This window comes from Fusarium mangiferae, assembly GCF_900044065.1.
Source record: "Fusarium mangiferae strain MRC7560 genome assembly, contig: FMAN_scaffold003, whole genome shotgun sequence".
NCBI classification, from domain to species: Eukaryota; Fungi; Ascomycota; class Sordariomycetes; order Hypocreales; family Nectriaceae; genus Fusarium; species Fusarium mangiferae.
This window is the reverse complement of record NW_024573923.1, coordinates 2176413-2190254: the sequence shown is the minus strand read 5'-3', so window position 1 is coordinate 2190254 and position 13842 is coordinate 2176413. Positions and strand designations below refer to the sequence as shown.

The following is a 13842-nucleotide window of genomic DNA, read 5'->3' as shown; positions in this document are numbered from 1 at the left end:
GGGCTTCATGCGGAGCGACGCACCGGGAGGGTACACACAGATTTGGCGTTAAAGGCGTCGTGAGAAATACGCAAGATTCCATGATCCTTTCTTTGAGAGGCGAACTTTTTTATTTATTTTCTTCTTTCTGTACTCCTCGGCTGGAATATTTCTAGGAGGAACGCAGAAACAGCATACAAGCCTTAGTATACTATGATAGCTTTGTTTATTACTCGAGGACAAGATGTGGATAGGTGATCGATGGGGATAGTCAGAGTTGTGATTATACTGCAGCTCGATGCCTCTCATAGTCATAGGATGGATGGTAATCATTGTATGAATAAGAATTCACGTTTCGATTTACTTTGAAGATGATGAATTTTGTCAACTGGTCAAAGATCTGTCATCAATATGACAGGCAGTGGTAGGATAAAGCATTTGGGCGAAATGGATGGTTCAAATTCTTTACTAGAGCATAAGGGCTGATTGCTGGTCAAGACTTTCGATGCACTGGTGACTCTTGAGATCCTACTGATTGATAAGGATCCTATCTTTGATCTGAAGCTCCAACATGCTTGATCCTTCCCCCACATGAGGCCAATAATAACCAAGCTCTCTCGTGCGGAGCTCAATCGCCCGGCATCGGGTCAAACTATTGTGTGACATGACCTTGTTACTCTATCATAAAACTCGCTCACATTGCGGCAGTTGTTGTCCCGCAAGTTATCCAGCGCATAGCGATTATCTGCCAAAAACTGGAATATCAACAGACGACACCACGAGTGGGCATAACTATCCAGCATGAGCACAACTATAGTATCGCGGCGTCTTCGCATTGGAATCGACGTTGGTGGGACTAACACAGACGGTGTCCTTATTGATCCCCTCTTGAGCTCAGAGCCTGATCGTGGAATCATTGCATGGCACAAAGAACCGACAACGGCGAACCCAAGTGTCGGTATTAACAATGCACTCACTACGATGCTCAGCTCAAGTTCTGTCCGCCCTCACGAAGTCGCAAGCGTGACTATAGGGACAACGCAATTTGTGAATGCTGTCGTTGATAGAGATGCTGCGAGACTGTCACGGGTTGCTGTGATTCGTCTCTGCGGACCCTTCTCGAAGCATAACTTGCCATGTGTCGACTGGCCTGATGACATGAGAGAGCTTATCCTGGGTCACTATGCCCTGGTACATGGAGGACTGGAAGTTGATGGCCGTTTGATATCTGATATTGATCCAGACGAGATCAAAACGCAGTGCTCGGTTATTAAACAAAAAGGGATTAATAGTGTGGTCGTCGTCGGTATTTTCAGTCCTATTGATACAGTGGAACGACAAGAAGAGCGAGCGGCAGATATAATCAAAACTGAAATACCCGGCTGTGATGTTGTGTGCTCCAAGGAGGTTGCCAATCTTGGCTTTCTCGAAAGAGAAAACGCAGCTATTCTCAACGCCTCCATTCTGCCTTTCGCTCGAAAGACCATTCGATCTTTTCACGAACCGATTAAGAGGCTAGGCCTGGATTGTGCAGTGTTCATCACTCAGAATGATGGCACTGTCCTGTCTGGCGAGCTTGCTGCTCGTTTACCGATCCGAACTTTCTCAAGCGGCCCTACCAACAGTATGAGAGGAGCTGCTTTCCTTGTGCAAGGCGACCTGGACGAAGCCATGATGGTTGTTGATATTGGGGGAACCACATCTGATGTCGGAATTCTACTGGAGAACGGCTTTCCTCGTCAACAGGCAGCCTACAGCGATCTTTCGGGAATTAGGATGAACTTTTCTTGCCCCGATATCAAGAGCATCGGTCTCGGCGGAGGTTCTATCGTACGAATAGACAGTAGTGTCTCTGTTGGGCCAGATAGCGTGGGATATAAACTCCCGGACGAAGCAGTTGTATTTGGAGGAAATGTTCTTACAGCAACCGATTGCACTGTCCTAACAAATCCAGAGCTGAAGATTGGCGACCCAGCCCTCATGAAAGGCGCTCTTTCGGAGGATCAGCTCACCAAGGTTATCGTGACAATCAAACGGAAGCTAGAAAAGGCTATCGACACTATGAAGACATCACCCAAAGACATACCAGTTATTTTGGTGGGAGGTGGAGCTGTCATTGCTCCCGATGAGCTCAGGGGCGCGAGCAAGGTTATCAAACCGCAGTGGTCACAGGTCGCCAATGCTATTGGCGCTGCGATAGCAAGGGTGAGTGCGGTTGTGGATACAGTTCAGTCGACAGTATCCAAATCGACGAATGAGTGCCTTGATGAGGTTAGTCGGGCTGCCGTTGAAAAGACGGTTGAGGCTGGAGCTCTAAGATCGACTGTTAAAGTTGTTGAGAAGGAGGTTTTCCCGCTCCAGGTAGGCAACTCATATGCGATGCTCTGGAGCTTCCTAACGAGGTGACAGTATGTTGAAAACAAAACTCGTTTTGTTGTTCGGGCGACTGGAGACTTCGATTTCTCGAAAGAAGTAGTTGCCCCTGAATCTCAGGCTGAGCACGGAGACCACCAAAACATGGGACACGATGAGAAGAATACTAAGAACACAGGCTTCCAGCATAATAAACAACAAGATGAGGATTTTGATATCCTTTCATACCGTCCCGATGTGAGAAACCGAACTTGGTATGTTTCTGAAAGGGATGTATCATGGATCGCAACAGGTTGCTATATTCTTGGTACTGGAGGCGGCGGTAGCCCCTACGGTCTGATGTTACGACTACGAACTCAGTTACGCAATGGCGCGATAATCAGAGTTGTCAATCCTGAAGATCTTCCAGACGATGCACGAGTTGGTTGTGGTGGTGGAGCAGGGAGTCCTACCGTGGCGATCGAGAAGCTAGCTGGTGATGAGCTACTCGAAGCTCAGCAAGAATTGTACAAGATGTGCAATACTTCCGCTACTCACATGATATCTGTTGAAGTCGGAGGCGCCAACGGACTGAGCGGCTTGTTGCTTGGGTCAAGTGATCAGATGGACATCCCTACAGTTGACGGAGACTGGATGGGGAGAGCATATCCCACAAAATGGCAAACAACACCTGTCGTTTTCAAGGAAAGGGACACTATTTGGTCACCCATCGCCGTGAGCGACGGTAACGGCAACGTGCTCGTCATGCCCAAAGCATCCTCCGACGAAGCTGTCGAGCGTATCATCCGCTCTGCCTTGAGTGAGATGGGCTCCCAAGTTGGCGCCGCAGATGCACCTGTCACAGGAGAAGAGACAAAACGCTGGGCTGTCGAACATACGCTATCACAGTCCTGGAGAATAGGGCGTGCCGTAGCTTGGGCGCGGAAAGAGAACCGCGTAGACAATGTCGCCGAAACAATCATTGAAGAGTGTGGCGGCCCAGGAGCGGGCAAGGTTCTGTGGAAAGGCAAAATTATTGGCGTGGAAAGAACTTTGAGAAATGGGCATGTTTATGGCGAATGTCTCATCGAAGGGGCTGATGTTCGCGATGAACATGTGGCTTCAGGGGATATTTCTGAACAGTTCAAGGGGGTTGTCAAGATTCCCTTCAAGAACGAGAATATAGCTGCCCTGAGAGTCCATCCTGATCGAAAGGAGGAGCTTCAGGAAGATATCCTAGCCATTGTGCCTGATTTGGTTTGTGTAATTGATGCACAGGACGGAGAGGCAGTTGGGACACCTGAATATCGCTATGGGTTGCTTGTTGTGGTATTGGGAATAGCAGCAAGTGACAGGTGGACTGGAACTGAGAGAGGGATAAAGATTGGAGGTCCCGAGGCTTTTGGACTTGGCCATCTCAAGTTTGAGCCTTTGGGGAAGTATTTCAAACCGAGGAGTGTCATTGATGAGTTTGATAAGTGATGATGAGTCCCATGGGCTTAACATTAAGTAAAAAGTTTATATGGAGATGATTCAGGAAAGTATTCTAGTGGCAGATTATATAACGAATTTGATGGTTTGTCTTGCAGTCTTTCGCTGCTAAAAAACTGTTCTCAAATACTGGTATAAGCTTTTGTGCTCCTACGCTGGGTTTATATTCCGCCAAGGTGAGAGTTTGTTCACCTGAGGCCAAATAAGGCTAGCGTATGCCCCACACCGCCCACCTCATGACATCCCGCCGCCTTCCATCATAGTTTCTTTCCTTTTCCAAAACACCACCACCAAATTTGATCGTATCATCACCAACTACTCACCCAGGTAGTCGCCGTATAACCACATACTCACGAACCGTTTGCGCTTTCGTACACTCATCATGGGCTCCGTCGTACTTCCCCATCTCAACACTGGCTGGCATGTGGACCAAGCCATTCTCTCAGGTAAATACAACCCCCCAAGCCTTTCTGCCTGTCATCAACTAACAACCTCTCAGAGGAAGATCGCCTTGTCGTCATTCGCTTCGGACGTGATTGGGATCCAGATTGTATGCGCCAGGACGAAGTACTGTACAAGATCGCCGATAAGGTGCGCAACTTCGCCGTGATTTATCTCTGCGATATCGACCAGGTTCCCGACTTCAACCAGATGTACGAGCTGTATGACCCTTGCTCCCTCATGTTTTTCTTCCGAAACAAACACATGATGATTGATCTGGGTACCGGTGACAACAACAAGATCAAGTGGGTTCTTGAGGACAAGCAAGAACTCATTGACATTTTCGAAACGGTGTATCGAGGCGCCAAGAAGGGTCGTGGTTTGGTCGTCAGTCCCAAGGATTATTCTACACGACACAGGTACTAGTCGTGGAAACGGCCCTCAGGATTTGAGATTTGGGCGCGGGCTGGAGTTGGACTTGCTTTTGAGGTGCTAATACATTTATGATGGCTGGAGGATGGTAAGGATATTGGGCTTCCGAGTCGATCGATTATGAGAATACGATACGATACAACTCGTCAAGACCAATCTTCTATGGAACAAATGGTGAGATTCCTCGATGCGTATTTGAACCAGTACCGCTTCTCTGACACAATCTGTGAAGATATACAAGTTTGCCGTGGCAGTAGTGCAGCCTAGCTTATGGTCTGGAGAGCATATTGCCAGAGGCGAACCAAGAGGTGAGGCTACTAACCACGCGTAACTGTGCCACTTAACTATGTGAGGGCCATAGACGGCTCATCTCGCTTGAGTCATGCCATATCACATTGCCCATATTGTAGAATTGCGGGGCCCCGCAATGGAACACTTGGTGAATCATGGAACCATCATACTGACTTGAAGTACCTCGTGTACTAGCAACGGCTTATAATCCCAACGGCCATGTTTCATGGTACTCCCGAGGTGACTTGGGCTGGACCCTCCAATGTCCCAACGTGTTTCGACTTCGTGTTGTCCGGCTTCCCCGCTGTTGAGCCATGGCACACGGCATTCGCATTCGATCGCTCGTGGTACTTATATTTGGCCTGCCCTCGGTCTTTCGGTTTTTGTCTGGTGGCTAGTATTGAGTATTCTTATTTTCTATTGATGGCGGGGAGGATCGGTATACGAACTGTCAAGATAGGGGCTAGAGGCGAGAGAGTCAGCATCTTAATTGCAAGCCAAATGAGTTGTTGGTGAGATCCAAGATAATACCACAAGATAGAAAATACTCAGGGTCTTAAACCTTGCTTGTTGGCCATTGTTCCATGTGGGCATCTGCCCTAACTGCCGGGGCCCGTAACGAGACCTTCGCTACAGCCCTCCGGCTTCACATCATTGACTTTAGGCCAGCTTTCCGTCATTGCGTATCCATTCGAATTATGGATCAGAGATGCCCGTCATGGGTTATTGGAAAGATTGAGTGGGTAGAAGTGATGTATGTGGTGAACGCGGAATCTGGACATGAGGATGGAAAGACCGCGGAAAGAGAGATTTCTAAATGAGTTCATGGTAGCTGAAAGGGACAGATCACCATTAATATCAGCCTAAAATCTACTACCCAGAGTCGGGAAATTGCAGTGTGGCAATGTTGGCTGGTCTCGCGTGAAGGTGCCCGCTTCGATTTGTGGCGTGAAGGACAGTCGACGATTGTGGATGCTGAGTATCAGTGTTAAGACTGATTTCTTGGTAGCAAAGACACCAGGTCGCTTTATTTGACTTGATTGTATCTTATACTGGTCGCCTTTCCTTTTTCGGAGTTGAACGGAAGAGCGTCCACTTCGACGATGGCAGGTGGTGTTTCAAAATCGCGAGAGTCAATGTCGTTGACTTTTAGGGCACACACAGAAGAAGCTACCAAATGGCTTGAGCTGTAAGAGTTGGTGAAAGGAAGTCCTTTGGATTGTTTCCAGCTCGACGTAAGATCTTGATCTGGTCCGAAAGCCAGTTAGTCAAGAGGTCACAAAGTTGAGGCGACCATTGTCCAAGGTTCTCCTTCGATTTGGGTGAAACATACCTTGCACTGGTTTTTCGATAGAACAGACGATAGCATCATAGGTTGAAAAGACAACTGAGAGTCGTATGTGCGAATATCCACACTATTTCTGGTGGAGGAGACGCGTGTGTTTCGGGGTCCCATCTTCGTAGGTATGGGCCAGTGCGAGTTGTCTTATGCGCCTGTTGTATCTTGAAGATCAAAGGGAGTGTCATAGGTATCTATCGATGGTGCTCTGACGGAGGAAGCTCCCTATTAGAGTTACCGAGGTGTATAGAATCCTGCAGCAGAGGAAGAAAAGAATGTTGACTGCTAGGTAGCACCTAGTTATTGCATGGTAAAACTTTGACAGCATCGATAGTGTTAGGTCAGTGACGATGTAAGAATGAGATAATGAAGAAAAATTGAAGCATGTGAGTTCGAGATCAGTGTAAAGATATTGAAGCCAGTATTTCGGTAGGTATGGGGGATGCAGCTCTTTGCAGGACTAACTTCTTCGGGAGCTGGTGGGCGAACATAGGTACACAGGTAGGAACAAGAAAAATACTTCCGGTGCCTGGGCCTACGAAGTCACCACAAGCAAATGCTGCAGCAATCTACGGGCAGGGAGCACGGCACTGAGACTGATGAATTTGCTCCCACTGAGATGAGACAGAGCAACTGTTCATTTGTGATACAGACAAGCCTGAATGAATGTTTGAACTGAGTACTATTCTCCTCTCAGGGGTATAACATCCCGCCACAGGAACAATCCATCACCAGCGGTGGGATATGTTCTTGAATGTTCCCATAACATACATGCATGAACACAAGAGTCACCTCAAGGACTCGGCCGAGTCGACATCCACTATCATCCCTGTCGAGATCGACACTACAGGGTCCCCCATGTTCAGGATCTGCCCTAGGACAAAGAACGGCATAGTTAGTTCGGGGACGGTGGACCTGTCAACTTAAATTGTTCCAACATATGTCCACCACCTACGTAAGGTACCTTGATTGGCGACGACGTTCGAGGGTGCATTGCCTACATCTTAAGGGCTTGCGCTGCAGTTGAGGGGACCTGGCATCACTACCTAGGTACCTACCTTAGTAGGTAGACACTGGCTGTTGGTCTTGTATGATTACTAGATAAATTTACTGGGCTCGGGGCACCCTCTCTTTGCCCTCCGCTTTTTCACCTGACATCCATCATCTTCACCCTGGCTCAGGGACTCGTGACCAAAACCGTTTGTCTCGCTGATCATGTATCGACCGTGTTCACTACTTCACGCTTCTCTCACCTTTTTGAGGTCTCGACTTGTTTCTCCCTTCTTTCCTCTTCCTCGACAAAATTGATCGACCATTTCCACCACTGCAAACTCCTGCCTCTGTCTTGTAATTCAAGGTTCAGTCGCCACTGTTTACTCTTCGAATGAGCCATCTCATTAGTGTTATACTATATGAAATGGAGTGACTTGGGTTCATAGCAGTGTGTTCTTACACAGGTCTAGAAACTCCATTCGTACCACAAGACGGACGACTTACAGTCTTACTGTACACCTAGCAGCTTGGTAGAACCTAACTGGGATGGTGAGCTGGGCTCACATTCGAGATCTTGGATCTTCTGAGGCTTCACTGGTTTCACTGGTTTCATCAGCTAACCCTCCGTATTTGCAGATTCATGCCGACCATTGTCCCACCAATCTCGACCTCTGCAACGAATCTCTTGCTGCTACCGCTTCCAGCACTATATCTGTGCCAGCAACGCTAAATAATCTCACTTGAAGCTACTCCGCTACTCGTACGTCGTCCATGGCTCAGAAACAAGGCCGCCGCTGTCCCTCTGTCGCGTTCACGTCCCAGAATCCTAGAGCTATCACTATTCCGGTTCTGGTTGTATTCCTCAACACGTGTTCAGTGTATAATTGGCTTTGACTATCGCGTAGTTACCATAGAGAAGTGTAAATGGCCAGTTCACATAGGTCACGGGTTTGCGCCTTCGCCTTCTTGACCTTATTTCGGTGGCGTGCCGCATTTGTACTTCAATAGCTTTCATAAATGTTCTCCGTTAGTGAACTTCATGACTATGAGTGAATATTTCTTCAGGAAGCATGGTGTTGGTGCTGGGATACTTGAATGAGATGAGCAAGGAGCTTTCCAGACCGTTGGCACACGATGACACTACAAATGTAAAATACAATGATGTGACACTCTGGCAGGTACAGAATGATGCTCTGGCTGTTAGGCAAGATATACGTGGTAACTTTTGATTGATGAACACTCCAATGGTGTCTAGATGTCACTGTTTGATCGAGCGAGAATAGCTCAAATCCCCTGACCTGGATTCATTCTACGATTCGGAAGAGCAATATTCAGAATCCACCAAACGATAGCCTCAAAACTGTATAAAAGCATTGTTTACAGTGTCATTAGGGCACTGGCTGTTGCTAAGTTAACCCCCACTCGCCAGTGATGGGATTTCGGACGATTCTAGATAGATGCGTCACTGTCGATTATCTCCACAACGCGGCATACACAAAGACTCAAATCAACATCGGAGTTTGGGATACATCCATTCGAGCTAAATTGGTAGTCAATAAGCCTGGAAAGCAGATTTGGTGGAATAGCCGGGCAGGCTGGGCAGCACTGGAGCACTGCGATATTGGAAACTAGGCCACCATGTTCCGCATTGCCGCTGCTATGAACCAATTATTACTTGTGCATGATGGCCATATGCAGTGGCTTCTACTATGACATATAATAGAATAGTCTCGGCAGTGATCCTGCAACAAATCCAAGGCATAAGGGGTGCTAGGGAGTAATCATAATTCTTTAGTGCGGTTGGCCTTTGGGCTAGTGCTATTGATCGAAACCAGGAGGAATCTTCTGGAGGAGCTGAGGTGCTATAACATGTTTTGAGTGCTGCAGTAGTAGCCTAATTCTGCTGCGGCGGGATACATATTTTCGTCTCCCACCCTCCGCTCTTCCTTTCTCCTCCACCACCAAAACATCGGGAACCGCCAGCATAGGCGAGTGGCCACCACCTCAACTCTATACTTGATTTCCCTGTGGCATTAATATCCTTTCAAGTTCTCATTTATATCCTTTCACTCAAGTCGCGTGTTTTTATTTGATTTCCCATATACATAACACCCGCCGCTGAGGGCATCTCAGTTTCTCCCTGCTCCCCTCTCACTCATCAACCCAATCCCTTTCTTCTCACGATATTGGGCTCAATATTCATCCCAACAACCACCATAAGCTGGTCTTCTACCGCAGGATTCACGATGTCGTCCCCTTTGATCCGTCGCCCCAATCCCTCCCAAGGCTTGGTCAATACTTCGGCAGTCAAGACGTTCAGGATCGCAGAACTCCTGCTCCTGATCGTCGAGGAGCTCGGAGAACGGACCGAGCAAGAGCCTGGGTACCAGAATCTGGGCAGCCTTGGGAACTTAATCCTTACGAACAAATCCCTGTTTATCTCACTCCAGGTTTACCTCTACGCTCAAGACCTGAAGGATGACTGCCACAAAGGCCTCCAACACGCCGTTTTCAACTGCTCTGACCGACTGGGCTACCGCATTCTCTCCAAGTACCCTGTTGCGCTCCTACGCGTCAACATCAACAAAGTATACAAGCGAAGTACTGCGAATGCCAGAGCAACCTTTACTCTGCTTCATATCGCTGCAGCTCAGCAGCAGCACCGTGTGATCCGAAAGCTGGGACGCCTGGGTGCTAAGTATCAGGAGGTCAAGAATCTTCACCTCGTCTTGCCACAGGAATTCAGAGATCAGTTGGGAAAAGAGACCGGGCTTTCCAATCACCTCCCGAGACTCCGGTGGAAACCTGCTCTGGCACCTCTTATACTGCAAGATGTTGGAACCTTCGATCTCCTAGACGAATTCTGGGACGCGGCTTACGTTGGAAATTTCAACTTGGCTGTTGCTTTTGCAGCTCACGGCGTGGCACCTCCAGAGCCTCCCTTTTGGTCGATGACCGTCCATCACTTGGCGGCATCTTTGACAGATCAGAAATACTCTGTCCAGCTGTTGAGGCACGCTGCAAAGATTCACCCTTCACTCAACGAAGCCCCTGGAGGACTGGAGAGGTACTCGGTTCTCCATTTTGCTATCCAGGCTTTCAACTCCAAGGGCTTGAGATACCTCCTGGAGTCTGGCATCGGGTTTGGACCCTACATGGTCGATGCCCTTGGTAACAACCCACTCCACTGTGTGTTTCGACTTGCATTGGAATCGGCGAACAACGGGACTATGAGAGCTACATGTAAGAGAATGGCGGACGACCTCATGGACAATCACGGGTTTCACCACCGCATGGTCCGAACTTGCTGGCCATACGAGTCACCAGTCCTGATTTTGGCTCAGTCTGCCCTTATAGATTGGAGCGGCAGGCAATACATGATCAAGTACCTACTTGACAAATGCCTGAAGAGCGAAGTGGAAATGAAGTTTCGCCGGAACTACGACCCTGCAGTTCACCAAAACACTCTCAACATCCCCGACGCGTGCGGCAACACTGCACTGTCATTTATGGCCCAAGCCATCGTGGCACACGGGGGTAATGAGGCCATGGAAACTTTGTTCAGTAAGATGGTCCGCTGCGGAGCCAGGGTCAACCTGGACATCAACCCCCGATATAGACCGCGCAAGTACGCCCACTCTATCAAGTACATTGTCCAAGCCGCCAAAGGATGCACCAAATTCAAGAGGCAGGTCGACAGACTCGGCGCTGGTCTTCACCAGGCTGAAATTGATGGCACTGCTGTGGGGTACGATGGCATCGAACAGCGAGATCATGTGCCACATGTACACTCGCTTCCTTCAAACCATCTCTTCTTCCAAGGATACCCCTAGAATCAGCCTATGATACTGATAAGCTCGAGAAGCCGAAGATGAGAACCGAAGTCTGGTAGACGGCTTCCTGGTGCAGAAATGGCGCTTCAGGCCAACAACTTCCGGAAACCTCCCGCGAGACACATTTGAGAACCCTTAACTCGATCTTTTCCCCGAAAAGAAGCTCTGTATAATGCATTTAATTTCATCAATCTTTTTGGGGGGCGTGCAAGATACCGGCATACAAAGCATCTAAGAGATACCGGAGACGGCTGTAATCAGACAAAACGGGCATGAGGCCGAGAAGGAATTAGCAAATCCGGTGCAGCATTCCGACACGATATCGCAATGCAAAGATTTGGTTGTATGATAATTGTAATCGGGGGACATGTACAGTAATCGCTCGCTAGAGAAGAAAAATAGAAGAAAACCCACCAATGGTTGCTTGTGTCTGTCTGGCTGTGGTGATCTGGCAGTTGACAGTGGACTATCTAGCCAACCCTAGGGAGCAAGACAACATTAGACGTCGATACAGGACGTTGGAATAAACTCAGCAAAAGATATCTTAAACTCATACTAAATTCCCTAAATCTTTTTATCATTTAGGATCAAGGTCCTGAGTTTTCTTTCCTCCCATCCAATAGTAGCTAGCCAAACTCTTCATGTCTTGGACGAAAACTAGACCATGGCGATAGATAGATAAGTAGGTGACCGACAAGCGCATATTTCGAGCACTACGATATCGGACTTCCTAATCAAGCATCACCATGAGAGATCTACACATCTCGTTTGAGTCTAGTCGAAGCAGTACACAAGTCATGAGACACATTGCCTAGAACAGCAAGTCCTCCAAAGATAACAGCCTCGGAGTGAAGATCAAAATTTGACATGAGGTAGATGTAGATGCATTTTTGTCTTCTTCTTCTTCTTCTTCTTTCTTCTCTGACTGTATATACACACTGTTACATCTGGTTGCTTCACTTGTCTCTCTTATTCCCTCTCCCATCCTTGCATTCTATTTCAGTATAAACAACAGTTGACACAAAACCCCACCAAGACCTACCTAACTATCCCTACCTATCTACATACCTACATACACATACACAGCAAATAACCCCCCTGTCAGTCCTCGGACACACACTTCCCCAACAGGCAGGTTACCCATCCTCCCATCCCCACACTCTTATTCTCCATCCAGAAACACCCCATGTCGATCACCGGCACTACCTTATCAGCGTGGCGGCGTCTCAGCCTTTGACTGGACCCTGCACTTTACAACCCGGCACTGAATTAGACGCTCGATATCCCGATAGTCATCTGCTCGCCTATCACGATGCCTCGTGCCTGAGGGATCTACGGACTTGAAACCCATATACGTGCCTCGGTGAGCATGTCTAGACAGAGACAGAGACAGAGACAGAGACAGAGCCAGAGGAGAGCTTATTGTGCGCCGGATGCATGTCCGATGAGGAAGGAGATTAGATTCTGTGGTTTTATGTATATGCTTGGTCTTGCTTGTATGGAGATGGTGATGTGATCAGGAGGAATGCCGAGATGGTCTCCTCTCTTGGCTTGAGTGATATAAAGACTCTTGTGTAGCGACCAAGGTATGCAATGCTCTTCACCTCTCTCTTCATCCCTCTCCAAGTCTGCTGTCCTCATTCTAGCATCTCAAGATGAAGTTCTCTCTTGCCCTTCTCGTTCCTGCTGCTGGCGTCCTCGCCGCACCTACACCTGTATGGCACTCTTCACTACTCCTCTTATGATACTATCTCTGACATACCTAGCCCGGCATCCCCAGCGACTCTACTGCTCGCTCACTTCTGAGTGGTCTTACTGTTGCCGCTTCTACCAACACAGGCACCTATGACAGAGACCTCTTCCCTCACTGGGAGACCTATGAGGGTGCTTGCAACACTCGGTGACTACACCCATACCATGAGACATGCGTCCAGATACTAATAAGTCTGTTAGTGAGTACGTCTTGAAGAGAGACGGAACAAACGTCGTCACCAACTCGGCCTGCGCTGCTACTTCCGGCACTTGGAAGTCTCCCTATGACGGAGCCACATGGACACAGGCCAGCGACATCGACATTGACCACATGGTTCCACTGAAGAACGCTTGGATCGTAAGTCCCCTCATCAACATCTGACCCTTCACGTCTGGGGAGACACCAGCTCACACACCTCAGTCTGGAGCCGCTTCGTGGACTACCGCCAAGCGTACTCAGTTCGCCAATGATGTTACACGACCCCAGCTGTGGGCAGGCAAGTCAACCCAATGCTCTACACATCAATAGCAACAAGCTAACATCATCACCAAGTTACCGACAATGTCAACCAGGCAAAGAGCGACAAGTCCCCTGATTCTTGGAAGCCTCCTCTGACCAGCTTCTACTGCACCTACGCCAAGAGCTGGATCCAGGTCAAGAGCTACTGGCAGTTGACTATTACCAGCGCCGAGAAGACCGCTCTCGGTTCCATGCTTGACTACTGCTAAGTCAATATGATTTGGGAAGTGGTTCATCGGGAGTGTTGTACATACTGAATCAGGTGCCTCCAAGAACTCAAGGTCTGGCAACGTTATATGAAATACGAGCTACAATATTCTACTACTCCAATTCTACATTAAGTTTGAAGATCAACTTGAAATGAGCTTTACGTGAACTGTGCACAGATTTTGTCAAAACATCCAATCTTCATATTCAGT

The 13842-nt window shown here is 48.2% G+C and overlaps 5 protein-coding genes across 5 annotated transcripts; all 5 read left to right on the top strand.

Moving 5' to 3' along the window:
• Positions 1–780: 780 nt before the first annotated feature.
• FMAN_04417 (uncharacterized protein) lies at positions 781–3813 on the top strand (the record flags this gene model as incomplete). Its single annotated transcript, XM_041828877.1, has 2 exons — positions 781–2340; positions 2389–3813. The coding sequence occupies 2 exons, from the start codon at positions 781–783 to the stop codon at positions 3811–3813; spliced, it is 2985 nt and encodes a 994-aa protein (XP_041679696.1).
• A 391-nt stretch (positions 3814–4204) lies between these two features.
• FMAN_04418 (putative spliceosomal U5 snRNP-specific 15 kDa protein) lies at positions 4205–4689 on the top strand (the record flags this gene model as incomplete). The annotated part of the gene is made up of 2 exons (XM_041828876.1): positions 4205–4268; positions 4322–4689. 2 exons carry the CDS (start codon positions 4205–4207, stop codon positions 4687–4689), a joined length of 432 nt encoding a protein of 143 aa, XP_041679695.1.
• A 126-nt stretch (positions 4690–4815) lies between these two features.
• FMAN_04419 (uncharacterized protein) lies at positions 4816–5297 on the top strand (the record flags this gene model as incomplete). Its single annotated transcript, XM_041828874.1, has 3 exons — positions 4816–4869; positions 4928–5003; positions 5182–5297. The coding sequence occupies 3 exons, from the start codon at positions 4816–4818 to the stop codon at positions 5295–5297; spliced, it is 246 nt and encodes an 81-aa protein (XP_041679694.1).
• Positions 5298–9564: 4267 nt separating this feature from the next.
• FMAN_04420 (uncharacterized protein) lies at positions 9565–11151 on the top strand (the record flags this gene model as incomplete). The annotated part of the gene is made up of 1 exon (XM_041828873.1): positions 9565–11151. One exon carries the CDS (start codon positions 9565–9567, stop codon positions 11149–11151), a length of 1587 nt encoding a protein of 528 aa, XP_041679693.1.
• A 1655-nt stretch (positions 11152–12806) lies between these two features.
• Positions 12807–13632, top strand: FMAN_04421 (uncharacterized protein; the record flags this gene model as incomplete). The annotated part of the gene is made up of 5 exons (XM_041828872.1): positions 12807–12866; positions 12918–13051; positions 13105–13261; positions 13325–13400; positions 13457–13632. The coding sequence occupies 5 exons, from the start codon at positions 12807–12809 to the stop codon at positions 13630–13632; spliced, it is 603 nt and encodes a 200-aa protein (XP_041679692.1).
• Positions 13633–13842: the final 210 nt, after the last annotated feature.